The 13,223-nt window shown below is 52.3% G+C and overlaps 1 protein-coding gene across 1 annotated transcript; it reads right to left on the bottom strand.

The window, feature by feature from the left end:
- Positions 1 to 4,178: 4,178 nt before the first annotated feature.
- MESP2 (mesoderm posterior bHLH transcription factor 2) lies at positions 4,179 to 6,523 on the bottom strand. Its single transcript, XM_017517348.2, has 2 exons — positions 5,616 to 6,523; positions 4,179 to 4,848 (listed from the first exon to the last, which is right to left on the bottom strand). Exons 1-2 carry the CDS (start codon positions 6,501 to 6,503, stop codon positions 4,579 to 4,581), a joined length of 1,158 nt encoding a protein of 385 aa, XP_017372837.1. The 5' UTR covers positions 6,504 to 6,523; the 3' UTR covers positions 4,179 to 4,578.
- Between the last annotated feature and the right edge of the window lie 6,700 nt (positions 6,524 to 13,223).

Consider the following 13,223-nt stretch of genomic DNA (forward strand, 5'->3'; position numbering starts at 1 on the left):
GAGTGGGTCAGCACAGTGGCTGGGGAGGCGGGGTGGAGGGAAGCTGGGACCCCCCCAGAGCACGGGACGGGACATGTGCCCAGCCTGCTGGCCCCGCAGTGGTCTGCACCAGTGCCTCCCTGCCTGCCTATAGGGCTGCAGGCTCCCTTCCACGCCACCAACTGAGCTAGCCGGAGGTTTGCAGGGCTCCTTTAATCCCCGTTCCGATCGATGGCAGCTAGAGACTTCAGGTGGTAGGAAGGTATCACAGGTGGAGGGTGGGCAGCGTGGACTCAGTGCTCCCACAGTAAGCCGTGAGAAGGGCCCGGCAGAGCGTGGAGAGTGCTCTCCAGGAAGCACCCTCCTCAACAGGAGGCAAGGGTGCAGGGTACAGGCCACACGCCTCTTCCGGCAGCACAGGAACACCTGGGGACCACGATGCGATGCGGGACAGGTCAGTGCAGTGAAGGCAGCGAGCGTGCAGTCCCAGACCTGGTGACGCCACTCACTGGCCAACAGCACCAACTGCCTGTTCAGGCGCTGTGGGGGGAGGGTGGGGTGGGGGTGCGGGTACCAATGCTGTAGTGCAGTGGCTCAATCTCGGCTCACTGCAGCCTCCGCCTCCTGGGTTCAAGTAGTTCTCCTGCCTCAGCCTCCTGAGTAGCTGGGATTACAGGTGCATGCGACCATGCCTGCTAATTTTTGTATTTTTAGTAGAGACGGGGTTTTGCCATGTGTGTCAGGCTGGTCTCGAATTCCTGACCTCGTGATCCACGTGGCCTCCCAAAGTGCTGGGCTTACAGGCTGAGCCACCACAGGGTTGTTTAGCACACAGGGAGGGGCTGGGCTGAGGTGCACAGAAGCCATAGGGGGTGGGGACAGCTTTGCCAGTCTCATAAAGCGCAGACTGTGCCCTCCACATCGCCTGGGGCAGAGGGCGGTCAGGGCCAACTCTGAGAAGGCCTGGGACCCGTGCTGCTCCACGCACACATTGACCCCGGTGGGCATTTCTTGACAAATGGAGGCAGACTGTGGCAGGCTCCCCTCAGCCTCTGCCCCACAAGGCCCAGTTGAACATCCAAGGCTGAGGGGAGGGACAGAAGGTGAGAACAGCCGGACAGGTAGTTGGGAGTCACCTCCAAAGGACCTAGGCCAGCTCCCCAGGCTGGAATCCTGGAATCCAGCAGGCCTGGTGTCAGTTTCTTAGACAGAGGACCCACATACCCCAGCCTTGGTCTCATCTGCACCTCGAGGCAGTATCAGAGCTATTGGGCTGGCTTATAGACTGAAGGAGATACATGGATTTAGCACGTGGCCCAACGCGGAAGGGGAGCTGGGTCTTATTATCACCCTTGGCCCTGTCTCCTGGCTCTAGCCCCACCCGCCTCTTCCCCCTTGTAAGAAACAGGCAGGCCTGGGGCCAGGAAGCCCCATCCCCCACCATCTGCACATCAAAGGTAGGGCGGGCTAAGGGGGGAGGCCAGCTCCCGGTGATGGGGCTGTGATGGGGCGCTGTCCCTCCACCAGCTGGGAGGCTCCCTGGGCCGTCCCAGATTAAGCTCCACCAGCCCCTTTGGGCCAGCCCTTCCTGTCGCCAGTGCCCAGCGGCCGTGGCTGGCACTTGACCTTCTGCGGACCAGCTGTGGGAGGGGCCAGCCTTACCATCTAGAGTTCCTAATGGGCTCCAGGCTCCCTGGAAGAGAGAGCTGGCCTGCCAGGGAGAAGCGTTTATGCAGTTATTTCATTTAGTTCTTAATGGTACCGTGAGATAAGGAACAGCTTTATCTCAGCTTTACAGATAAGGAAAGTGCAGGGCAAGGAGAGTAAGTCACATCTCAGTAGAAATGAACTGGAATCAGCTGTCTGGTTTACTGCCTGCACAGAAGCGGAAGCGGGTCTCCATCTGGAGCTGGGGTGGGGTCTGTGACGTCTATACTGCTATGCTTGTGCCGTCTCAAAGAGAAACCTTGGACCTCATGCCAGAAATAATTAGGGGCGCTGGGCGCGGTGGCTGACACCTGTAATCCCCAGCACTTTGGAAGTCCGAGGCAGGTGGATCACGAAGTCAGTTCAAGACTCAGACTGGCCAAGGTGGTGAAACCCTATCTCTACTAAAAATACAGAAATTAGCCGGGTGTGGCGGCAGGTGCCTGTAATCCCAGCAACTTGGGAGAGTGAGGCAGAGAATTGCTTGAACCTGGGAGGCGGAGGTTGCAGTGAGCTGAGATCTTGCTGCTGCACTCCAGCCTGGGAGACGGAGCGAGACTCCATCTCAAAAGAAAAGAATTTGGGGCAAGTCCTTAAAGTGAAAACAAGTTTATTAAGAAAGGAATAGAAGAACGGTGACTCCACACGCAGAGCAGCGGCCTGGGCTGCTCAGCTGAGTCAGTTTATAGTTAGTTCGTGATTACTTGCTGAACAACGGTGGATTATTTGTTTTTGTTTGTTTGTTTTGAGACAGAGGCTCACTCTGTCACCAGGCTGGAGTGCAGTGGTGAGATCTCAGCTCACTGCAACCTCTGCCTCCTGGGTTCAAGCAATTCTCCTGCTTCAGCCTCCCGAGTAGCTGGGACTACAAGTGCGTGCCACCACATCTGACTAATTTTTGTATTTTTAGTAGAGACAGGGTTTCACCATGTTGACCAGGATGGCCTTGATCTCCTGACCTTGCGATCCACCTGCCTCAGCCTCCCAAAGTGCTGGGATTACAGGTGCCAGCCACCCGTGCCCAGCCTATTCATGAGTTTTTTGAGAAAGAAGTGGGATTTCCCAAAACTGAGGGTTTCTCCCCTTTTTAGGCCATTTAGGGTAACTTCTGGATGCTGTCATGGCATTTGTGAACTGTCACGCACTAGTGGAAGTGTCTTTTAGCAGCTGATGTACTATAATCCATGCATAATGAGCAGTGAGAAAGACCTGAGGTCACTTTTGTCACCATCTCGGTTTTGGCAGGGTTTGGCCAGCTTCTTTTATTGCATCCTATTTTATCAGCAAAGTCTTCGTGACCTACATCTTGTGCCAACCTTCTGTTTCATCCTGTGACTAAGAATGCCTAACCTCTTGGGAATGCAGCCCCACAGGTCTCAGCCTCAGTTTACCCAGCGCTTATTCAAGATGGAGTTGCTCTGGTTTGAATGCCTCTGGTGGTGCCACTGCCATGGCAGTGTACGATGCTGGCCCTCACCAGGCTCTGTGGCTGACCCTGGGATGCAGTGAGGGTACACGGAGCCAGAGGAATGCCTGTAGAGCTGTGGGCAAGGTCCAAGAGCAGGAACCAACTAGAACTCTGGTGGGTGATTCCCTGCCCAGCGCTCTTGTCTGCCAGGGAGATGACCCCTCAGCACTCAGGCCCAGCAGCAATGGAAGGTGCTGAGGCTCTGCAAGCATCAGTCCCGGGAGCTCCTTTACCCAGCCTTTCTAGACGGGTATCAGCATGGCAGAGACAGTCTTGCATTGGATTTTTCCTTTTTTTTTTTTTTTTTTCTGTTTTGTGTTTTTTTTTTTTCCGGGAGACAGAGTCTTGTTCTGTCACCCAGTTTGCAGTGATATGATCTTGGCTCACTGCAACCTCCACCTCCTAGGCTCAAGCGATTCTTCTGCCTCAGCCTCTTGAGTAGCTGGGATTACAGGTTCTCGCCACCATACCAGGCTAATTTTTTGTATATTTAGTAGAGACAGGGTTTCACCATATTGCCCTGGCTGGTTTTAAACTCCTGACCTCAAGTGATCCACCCACCTTGGCCTCCCAAAGTGATGGGATTACAGGCATGAGCCTCGGTGCCTAGCCTCAGTACTCATTTTATTGAGCACTTACTACATGCCAAGTATTAGAACCCTGAGAGGTGGGGTCTAGTATTGTCTCCACAATTGAAGAGACTGAAGCTCAGGGAGGTTTTAAAGCTTGCCTGCTGGTCTCACTTGGTTACACAGCAAGTAACTGCTGAGTAGAATGCTCAACTTGGGCCCCGACACTGGGTCTCTGCTCTAAGCTTGCCTGGACCTTCTCATCCTTCTGGCTGCGGCTGACAGCCCCTAGGGCCAGCAAGACCCTAAGGATGGAGGAACCACAGCACTTCTGGAAGGTTAGAGGAAGAAGCTACCTCAGCGACCACCCAAGCTAGTTCCTCCTTTAGGAACTGCAAAAACTGAAGCTCAGAGAGAGCGACTTCCCTGATGGACAAAAAACAGACCAAACCAAATTTCTGTTGTATGTGTTTTTTCTTTTTAAGTACAAAAAAAATCACAGCATATAGGGCTCAGGCCAACCATCACCAAGAAGCAGAGCATGGGGCATGCCTCCCACGCCCATTCTCCCACCTGTCCCAGCCCAGCTGCCTTCGGGGTAAAGGAGACCCCTTTCTAGTGTAGCTCAGCCTGTGCTCTGCAGAGTGCCAGGCATTCTGGGGGTGTCTAGCCATGGAAGACACTGTCCCCACCCTGACTCCATCCAGGGAAGATGCCCAGTATCTATTTCAAACACTGCTTCCCTGAAAGACATCACTTGAAAAAAAGGAGGCTTGGCTAAAGCAAAGTAGGAAACGAGGAGGGAGCCACACTACAGCCCTGATTCCTGGATGGAAAGAGGGAAGCTGAGGCCGTTTAGTAGAAGATGCTGAGGCGGGCCTCCTCCAGATCTTCTTGCCAAAGTTCAGGGCAGCCACTGAACCACAGGGCTGAGCTCTGGGGAGGGCTCGCTTCACTGAGCTGGAAGGTGGCACCCGGTCCCTGGTCCTCTGAGGTGGGCAGCACCTCTGTACTGTGGCTCCAGCACCCCCAGGGGGTCTGAGGCTGCAGTCTCTGGCAGGATGGGCGGGGCAGGAGAGAAGGAGTTCCCAGCGACAGACAGGACTCTGGAGACACAGAGAGACCCTGCAAGAGAGACAAGAGCAGTTGGTTAGGTGGCCAGTCCCTGATGTCCAGAGACCTCGAACCCGGCTGCTTGCCATGGTGTGGCTGGCAGCGCCTGGACAGCTCTGCCGTGGATGCAGCAAAGCCGAGTGGTTACGAGCACTTGCTCGGGAGATGTTCTGCTAAGGCTGAAGTCCCAGCTCTGAGACTCACTAGCAGCGAGAACGCAGGTAACCTTTTTCAGTCTGTTTTCTCACCTGTAAAATAGGGATGCCGATGATAATAGCTGCTTCCTAAGGTCATTACTGGGGCTGAATAATACATGTAAGGTATGTATTATTCAAGAATGATGATGGGCACGTAGAAAGTGTTCAACAAATTTTGGTTAGTATGATTTTTTATGGACCATGAGTCATGCATGAGCCTCATGAATGAATGGAGCTTGAGGAAAACTGAAATCACCAGCTCCAGGCACGTCTACTCAGGAAGTGCTGCCCTTACCTGGGGCTTCCTTCCCCCACTGCACCCTTAATAGCACTTGAGGCGATTTTCCTGTCAGCACGCCAATCTTGCGGGCTCCCCCTTTTTCCCACGGCTGTGAAGACTACTTGTGGTGACAGTGGTGTGGCCTTAACTTCCCAGGGTCCCACCTCTTCTCCCAAGGAGCTGGGGGTTCCTTCCATTCTCCCTCTGTTAGATAAGCCTGGGGTAGACAAGCTGGGATCTAAAAAGAATGAGATTCTCTGCAGCCTGGAGGCTGGGGAGCACAGCGAGGTCCACACACATACCTGGTATACTGCGGCCAGCTCCAGGGTTGCTGGGGGCGTTGTCCAGGACTCTGGCGGGTTCCGGGGCTCTGGGGATGACTGAGTCCAGGGACAGCTTTGGGGTGGGGTCCAAAGAGAAGCGTCGGAGGTTGTCCCTTGGGACGAGTACGGGAGCGACTGTATCTTGGGGCAGTAAGGGGGTGTCGCCCAGGGATTCGCGTCGTGAACCCCGCTCCCCAGGCGTTCGGGCGCCGCTTGGGCTCCAGGGCAGGCGGACGAGGACCCCCAGGACGCCCTGGCGCGGACTACCCGCCCGCGCCCCTGCCCCTGCCCCTGTCCCTGTCCCTGCCCCTGCCCCAGCTCCAACTCCTCCCTCTGCGTCTGCGTCTGCGCTTGCGCGGGGCCGCGGTCTGGGCACGTCGGGCAAACCCGAGGGGACCCCGCTTCCCCGCGCTGCAGGCGCCGGCGCTGTAGACTCTCCTCGCTGAGGCCCAGCACGGCCGACAAGTGGCCGATGTAGCGGATGGCCAGGCGCAGCGTCTCGATCTTGGTCAGACTCTGGCCGGCGGGCACCACGGACGGCGGCAGGAAGCGGCGCAGCTCTTGCAGGGCGCGGGCCAGCGTGCGCATGCGCAGTTTCTCTCGTTCGCTTGCGCTCTGCCGCTGTCCGCCCGCCGACCCGGAGCGCGCTCGTCGGGGCGTCGTCGGGGCTGCCTCTGCGGCTCGGGAGCCGCGGTCTAGAACCGCGGGCTGCGGGAGGCCACGGGCGCCGTCGCAGGGGCACGAACCCGAAGAATCCGAGGAGGAGGCAGGGGACGTGGAGTCCGAGTGGCCGGCCCAGCCCCAGCCCTGGGCGAAGATCCAGTGGTCGCGGCTGACGAGGCTCTGCGGTGGAGGCGTCTGGGCCATGGCGGGGCCACGGGTTCTGGGAGGCTGGGCCGCGCACCTCCAGGCCTGAGCTTTTATCTTGAGCAAAGGTGCGAGGTGGCCCCCCACCAAGTTACAGAGAGGTGTCAAAACCCACAGAGCCCAGGGAAGGTCTGGGCAGGGGGGCCCTGGGAAAGCGGGCCCATTTGCGGAGGTGTGGATTCTCACCCCTCGGGGGCTCTAATGGAGGCCCCGGCAGCCCGGGAAGTATGGGAGGGACAATTCGCATCTGGATGGAGCTGCTAAGCTTCTCACCACGCTCCCACCACGCCCCCGCCCCGTCCACTGCGCAGGGTGAGTGCCCGGGAGCCCACAGTGGCCGGCGGTGCCATGGTCTGTGGGGGCCCCTCATCACCAGCGTCCCGGAGGTCTGTGCCCAGGAACGCCAACGCCTCGGTGCCTACTGTTGTATTAGAGAAGGCACCAGGATGAGCCCGGAGGGCCCTCCCCATGGTGGCTGAGACAGAAATCCAGGGGGACCCTTATGGGGTCCCCAGAACCCACAGTTTCTGCTTTGAGTGACGCCAAGAAATGCATGTTACTGTGCATGGTCTGTTTCTACTCTTGAGAAATGGAATAGAGCAGCCGGGGAAGACGAGTTGGGGACTGTAGGTGATGACAGCCCGCAAAGGTGGGCCCCCAAGGCGGCCTTTTTATTGGCTGTGACCTCAGATTTAGCTCCTCTGAGCCTCAGATTCCGTCATCGGTACCAATAGTGATACAAGATACCTATGCCTAGGATGGCTGCCGGACTAAGTACAATGATCCTTGTAAAGGACTTAAGTCCTGGCAAGAGAGCGGAAGGTTTGCCATGGTCATTTTATAAAGAAGGTACTGGCCGGGCACGGTGGCTCATGCCTGTAATCCCAGCACTTCGGGAGGCTGAGGCGGGCAGATCGCGAGGTCAGGAGTTCGAGACCAGCCCGACCAACGTGGTGAAACCCCATCTCTACTAAAAATACAAAAACCAGCCGGGTATTGTGGCAGGTGTCTGTAATCCCAGCTACTCAGGAGGCTGAGGCAGGAGAATCGCTTGAACTTGGGAGGTGGTGGAGGTTGCAGTGAACCGAGGTTGTGCCACTGCATTGCAGCCTGGGCGACAGAGAGAGACTCTGTCTCAAAAAAAAAAGTATATGTATATATAATTTTTTTTTTAGAGAGAGAAACAGGAGAAGGAGAGAGAAAGAAACAGCTAACTCTCACACTGAGTGAGAGAATCCAGAAAGATGGAATGCAGGAGAGGAAAGCAGCTTTCACACTGAGTGGGAAGGAATAGAGAGAGATGGCGTTTAGAAGGAGAAGACAGGCTTCCACGAAGGGAGTGTTCGTGGAAGGGGATCCAAACATGGAGTCCCCAGAAGTACTTATATATCAAGGCACTAATGGGCATTATTCATTTAAATTCTTATTTATTTATTTATTTTTTGAAACAGACTTGCTTTGTCACACCAGACACCACCTCGGCTCACTGGAACCTCCGCCTCTCAGGTTCAAGGAATTCTCCTGCCTCAGCCTCCTGAGTAGCTGGGACTACAGGCGTGAACCATCGCATCCAGCTAATTTTTGTATTTTTGATAGAGACAAGTTTTTGCCACTTTGGCCAGGCTGGTCTCGAGCTCCTGATCTCCAGTGATCCACCTGCCTCGGCCTTCCAAAGTGCTGGGATTACAGGCATAAGCCACTGTGCCCAGCTGAATTCGTATTTATTTAGCAACCAGTAAATGTCAGGCACACAGGGTGAATGTGCTAGTTGTGGTCTCTGCTCTCATGAGTTTTCAGTCTTGTGAGAAAGAAAAGTGAACAGGGCATTGTCTAGCAGTAGCTGTGTGCCCATAGGCAGGGCCCTTACCTATTTGAGCTTAAGCTTCTGCTCAGTAAAACAGGAATAAGGATAGTATCCACATGGGACTGTTGTGAGGGATAGTTGAAATAGTAAAATTTATAAAGTAAATGGTCTTCTCAGCAACAATTACAGTTTAAAGGAGATTGTCAGTGTCCTGTGTGATGTTGGGGAAAGGGCTGTGTCCTCCTGAGGCTTAGAGCCAAAAGAAGACCAGGGACCTTAGGGTTCTGGCCACAGAGGTGGAGAGGTTACAGCTGGAACTTGAACCGTGCATAGGATTTGAGTAGGGAGAGAGGCAGGTGCAGTGCATTCCGGATGGGAACTGCTTAAGCAAAGACCTGGCCTCGGGACCTTCCAAGATGCTTCAGGAGCAGGGCACTGGAGTGGTGTCGTGGAAGGCCAGCCCACACCTGGGCTGGGGCCAAGCTAAGGAGTTGGTTTTATTCCCAAAGCAGTGGGGAGCCATAGGGACTTTTGAACATTTCGCTCTGATTTTAAAAATCAGTAGGGGCCGGGCGCAGTGGCTCATGCCTCCCAGCACTTTGGGAGGCCAAGGCGGGTGGATCACGAGGTCAAGAGATCAAGACCATCCTGACCAACATGGTGAAACCATGTCTTTACTAAAAATACAAAAATTAGCCGGGCATTTGGCACGTGCCTGTAGTCCTAGCTACTTGGGAGGCTGAGGCAGAAGAATCACTTGAACCCAGGAGGCGGAGGTTGCAGTGAGCCGAGACTGCGCCACTGTGCTCCAGCCTGGCAACAGAGCAAGACTCCGTCTAAAAAAAAAAAAAAAAAAAAATCAGTAGTCAATAACTAAAGATCAACAGGACAGTGGTGTTCAGGATGAGATGAACCTACAGCAGCCTGAAGTAGCAAATGGCCTTGTAATTATTCAATTATAATTAGTATTTTTTTTGTAGAGATGGGTTTTACCCAGGCTGCTCTTGAACTCCTGGGCTCAAGTGATCTGCCCGCCTTGGCCTCCCGGAGTGCTGGGATTACATGCATGAGCCACCAGGCCCGGCAGCCTGGTTATATGGCTGATTTTATGTTAATTTATTATTTATCTTAGTTTTGAGATAGGGTCTGTTGCCCAGGTTGTGGCACAATCTCAGCTCACAGCAACCTCTGCCTCCCAGGCTCAAGGAATCCTCATGCTTCAGCCTCCTGAGTAGCTGGGACCACAGGTGCGTGCCACCATGCCTGGCTACCCTTTGTATTTTTAATAGAGATGGGGTTTTGCCATGTTGGTCAGGCTGATCTCAAACTCCTGGCCTCAGATGATCTGCCTGCCTCGGCCTCCCAAAGTGATAGGATTACAGGTATGAGCCCGGTCTTTCTTTCAATTTTAGAGACAGGGTCTCTGTTGCCTAGGCTGGAGTGCAGTGATGCCATCATAGCTCACTGTAACCAAAAACTGTGTTGAAGTTACCTCCTGTCACAGCCTCTCAAGTAGCTGGAACTATGCATACCACTATGATTGGCTAATTGTTTCTTTCTTTTTTTTTTTTTTTTTTTTTTTTAGAGAGGGCGTGGCTGTTTTCAAAAATTAACTTTTAATTAAACTCTGTAACCACTGTATTTAAATGCAAGGAATGGAAACATTACAGATAAAGTTGGAATCTGTTTAACCAACCCGGTAAACCCCTAAAAGGTAACAGCTGTTGTTAGGTTGTGTGTGTAGTTCCATACCTGGCCACTGGGTTAACAGAAAACGTGTATCCTTGGCACACACAGTACCCCTCAGGTTATATCATGTACATTGTATGTGTAAGTGTCAGCTTGTAATTTGTTTTTCTTTTTCTTTCATGTTTCATTCAGCAGCATGTTTCAGAGCATTCCATGTCAGGACATATTTTGCTCACTCACCCTTTAGAAAAATAATGGATCAAATTTTTGATGGTGATAATCCCAGCACTTTGGAAGGCTGAGGTGGGAGGATTGCTTGAACCCAGGAGTTCAAAACCAGCCTGGGCAACATAGTCAGACTTGGTATCTAAATGAATAAATAAATAAATTAGCCAGGCATGGTGGTGTGCACTTGTAGTCCCAGCTACTTGGGAGGCTGAGGCAGAAGTATCCCCTGAACCCAGGAGTTTGAGGTTGCAGTGAGCTATGATCACACCACTGTGCTCCAGCCTGGCCACAGCAACACCCTGTCTCAAAAAAAAACAAAACAAAAAAACTGCTTGTGAATACAGATTTAAACTATAGATTATGTGCAGAACAAAACCTTGGTTATAGTTGATTTAAATGTTTATCCATTTAATTTTTTTTTCTTTCGAGACGGAGTTTCACTCTTGTCACCCAGGCTGGAGTGCAGTGGCATGATCTTGGTTCACTGCATCCTCTGCCTCCAGGGTTCCAGGGAATCTCCAGCCTCTGGAGTAGCTGGGTTTACAGTGCCCGCCACCATGCCCAGCTAATTTTTTGTATTTTTAGTAGAAACGGGGTTTCACCATGTTGGCCAGGGTGGTCTCAAACTCCTGACCTCAGGTGACCCTCCCACCTTGGCCTCCTAAAGTGCTGGGATTACAGGCATAAGGCACCTTGCCGGGCCAATTTTTTTTTGTTGTTGTTTTTTAAGACAGGGTTTTACTCTGTCACCCAGGCTGGAGTGCAGCGGAGCAGTCACGGGGCACTGCAGTCTCCATCCCCCAGCCCAGGCTCAGGTAATCAATCTTTCTACTTTAGCCCCTGGAGTAGCTGGGACTGCAGGCCTGCACCATCATGCTGGCTAAATTTTGTGTTTGTTGTAGAGACAGGGTTTCACCATGTTGCCTATGCAGGTCTCAAACTCCTGGGCTCAAGCAATCCACCCGCCTCGTCCTCCCATAGTGCTGGGATTACAGCTGTGAGTCACTGTGCACAGCCCATGTAAATAATTTTAACTTTGAAAAAAAGGTAAAATGGCAGGAGGTACAGATAAACCTTCAATGATGAAATTATCTCACTTTTTCTCCTCAGAATTATTTGGAAAGATATTGGAGAAAATATGCATAAGTCACTGCTCTAACATTATGCTGAAGTAACACTTGGCATTGCATATCACTGGGTAAACAACTATTGTTTATTCTAGCTGCTATGAGTAAAGAAGAGAAAGTTTTAGTTGGTCTACAACATGAAAAGAAGGTGGGAGAGATTACGAACAGGCTTTCTTTGGAAAGAAGTAGTTAGTTATGGAACATTTCATGGCTCAAAAGGGTTTAAACCAAAATTAAAAAAACAAAAACAAAAACTATTTCTTAAGGGGAAATAAGGGACAACTTGTAAAACATTCATGCCTAGACTTTTTGTGTTGAAATAAAGGCACATGTAGTATAGTACATCATTTATTGGTCCAAGGCTGTACAACACCATAAAGCTCTTGACATAAATTGTCTGTCAGGGAACTTACATGCATGCATTCAATGGTTGTAAACAAAATTCAAAGGCTTCAAAGACATGTCTTGTTTGTTTGTTTTTTTTTTTTTTTGGGACGGAGTTTCGCTCTTGTTGCCCAGGCTGGAGTGCAATGTCATGATCTCAGCTCACTGCAACTTCTGCCTCCCAGGTTCAAGCAGTTCTCCTGCCTTAACCTCCCAAGTAGCTGGATTACAGGTGCCTGCCACCATGCCCCACTAATTTTTTGTATTTTTGGTAGAGACTGGGTTTTACCATGTTGGCCAGGCTGGTCTTCAACTCTTGACCTCAGATGATCTGCTTGCCTCAACCTCCCATAGTGCTGGGATTACAGGTGTGAGCTAACATGCCTGGCATCTATTGGTGTTTCTGACTCAAGCCTTTTTTTTTTGGGGGGGGGGGGAACAGTCGTTCTTTGTCACCAGGCTGGAGTGCAGTGGTGTGATCTCAGCTGACTGTAACCTCTACCTTCCAGGTTCAAGTGATTCTTGTGCCTCAGTCTTCTGAGTAGCTGGAACTACAGGCGCATGCCACCACGCCCGGCTAATTTTTGTATTTTTAGTAGAGACAGGGTTTCACCATGTTGGCCAGGCTGGTCTCAAACTCCTGACCTCATGCAATCTGCCCGCCTCGCCCTCCCAGAATGCTGGGATTACAGGTGTGACTCATCCCTTTTAACTGCTGTATAATATTCCATAACACGCACAGCCACTTACTGATGCACCTTTATTGTATTTTTAGTTTTAGTCCAGCAGTACCACCTTGTGCATGAACAGCTAGATATGTATCAGTGGATAGCCTTGTGATCTCCAGAAAGCTTCTGAGTATCTGGAATTATTTTCCCCCAGACTCCTTAGACCCAGCCTGAGGGATTTCTTGTGGAGGAATTTGGTGAATAATGGGATTCCACCACAGACACAGCCCTGGGCGTGCTGCGTACATCCTTTCCTCTTGGAGATTGCCTGGTCTCCTTCTGCCTTAGTTTGAGCTAGCCTGGCACCCAGGCCCTAGTCCGACTGTGGGATGTACAGTGTAAATTCTGGAAGGTAGGGCCCTGGGCCTGTTTGCTGTGGCCACTGGCTCTTGCCTGTGCCCCTCAGCCAGGATCTGGAAGCACAGGGGCTCTCTATCTGCTAACCTCACCCTCAAGGAGGGAAACCCAAGTGCATCCCCGCACTGGACCTCCACTTAGCACAGGAGGCAATGCAGCTTAGTGGTCAGGCATCAGCTGCAGAGTAAGACAGGCTTGGTTTCTTTTTTAAAATATTTTTAGGGCCGGGCGCGGTGGCTCACGCCTGTAATCCCAGCACTTTGGGAGGCCGAGGCGGGTGGATCACCAGGTCAAGAGATCGAGACCATCCTGGTCAACATGGTGAAACCCCGTCTCTACTAAAACTGCAAAAAATTAGCTGGGCATGGTGGCGTGTGCCTGTAATCCCAGCTACTCAGGAGGC

The sequence above is a fragment of the Cebus imitator genome, unplaced genomic scaffold (assembly GCF_001604975.1).
Source record: "Cebus imitator isolate Cc_AM_T3 unplaced genomic scaffold, Cebus_imitator-1.0 Scaffold19, whole genome shotgun sequence".
NCBI classification, from domain to species: domain Eukaryota; kingdom Metazoa; phylum Chordata; class Mammalia; order Primates; family Cebidae; genus Cebus; species Cebus imitator.

Bases quoted from the DNA above. Each gene is read 5' to 3' on its own strand.
- MESP2 (XM_017517348.2), bottom strand. From the start codon at position 6,503: ATGGCCCAGACGCCTCCACCGCAGAGCCTCGTCAGCCGCGACCACTGG. The intron at 4,849-5,615 runs GTATGTGTGTGG...TCTCTCTTGCAG, and splicing joins AGCTGGCCGCAGTATACCAG to GGTCTCTCTGTGTCTCCAGA.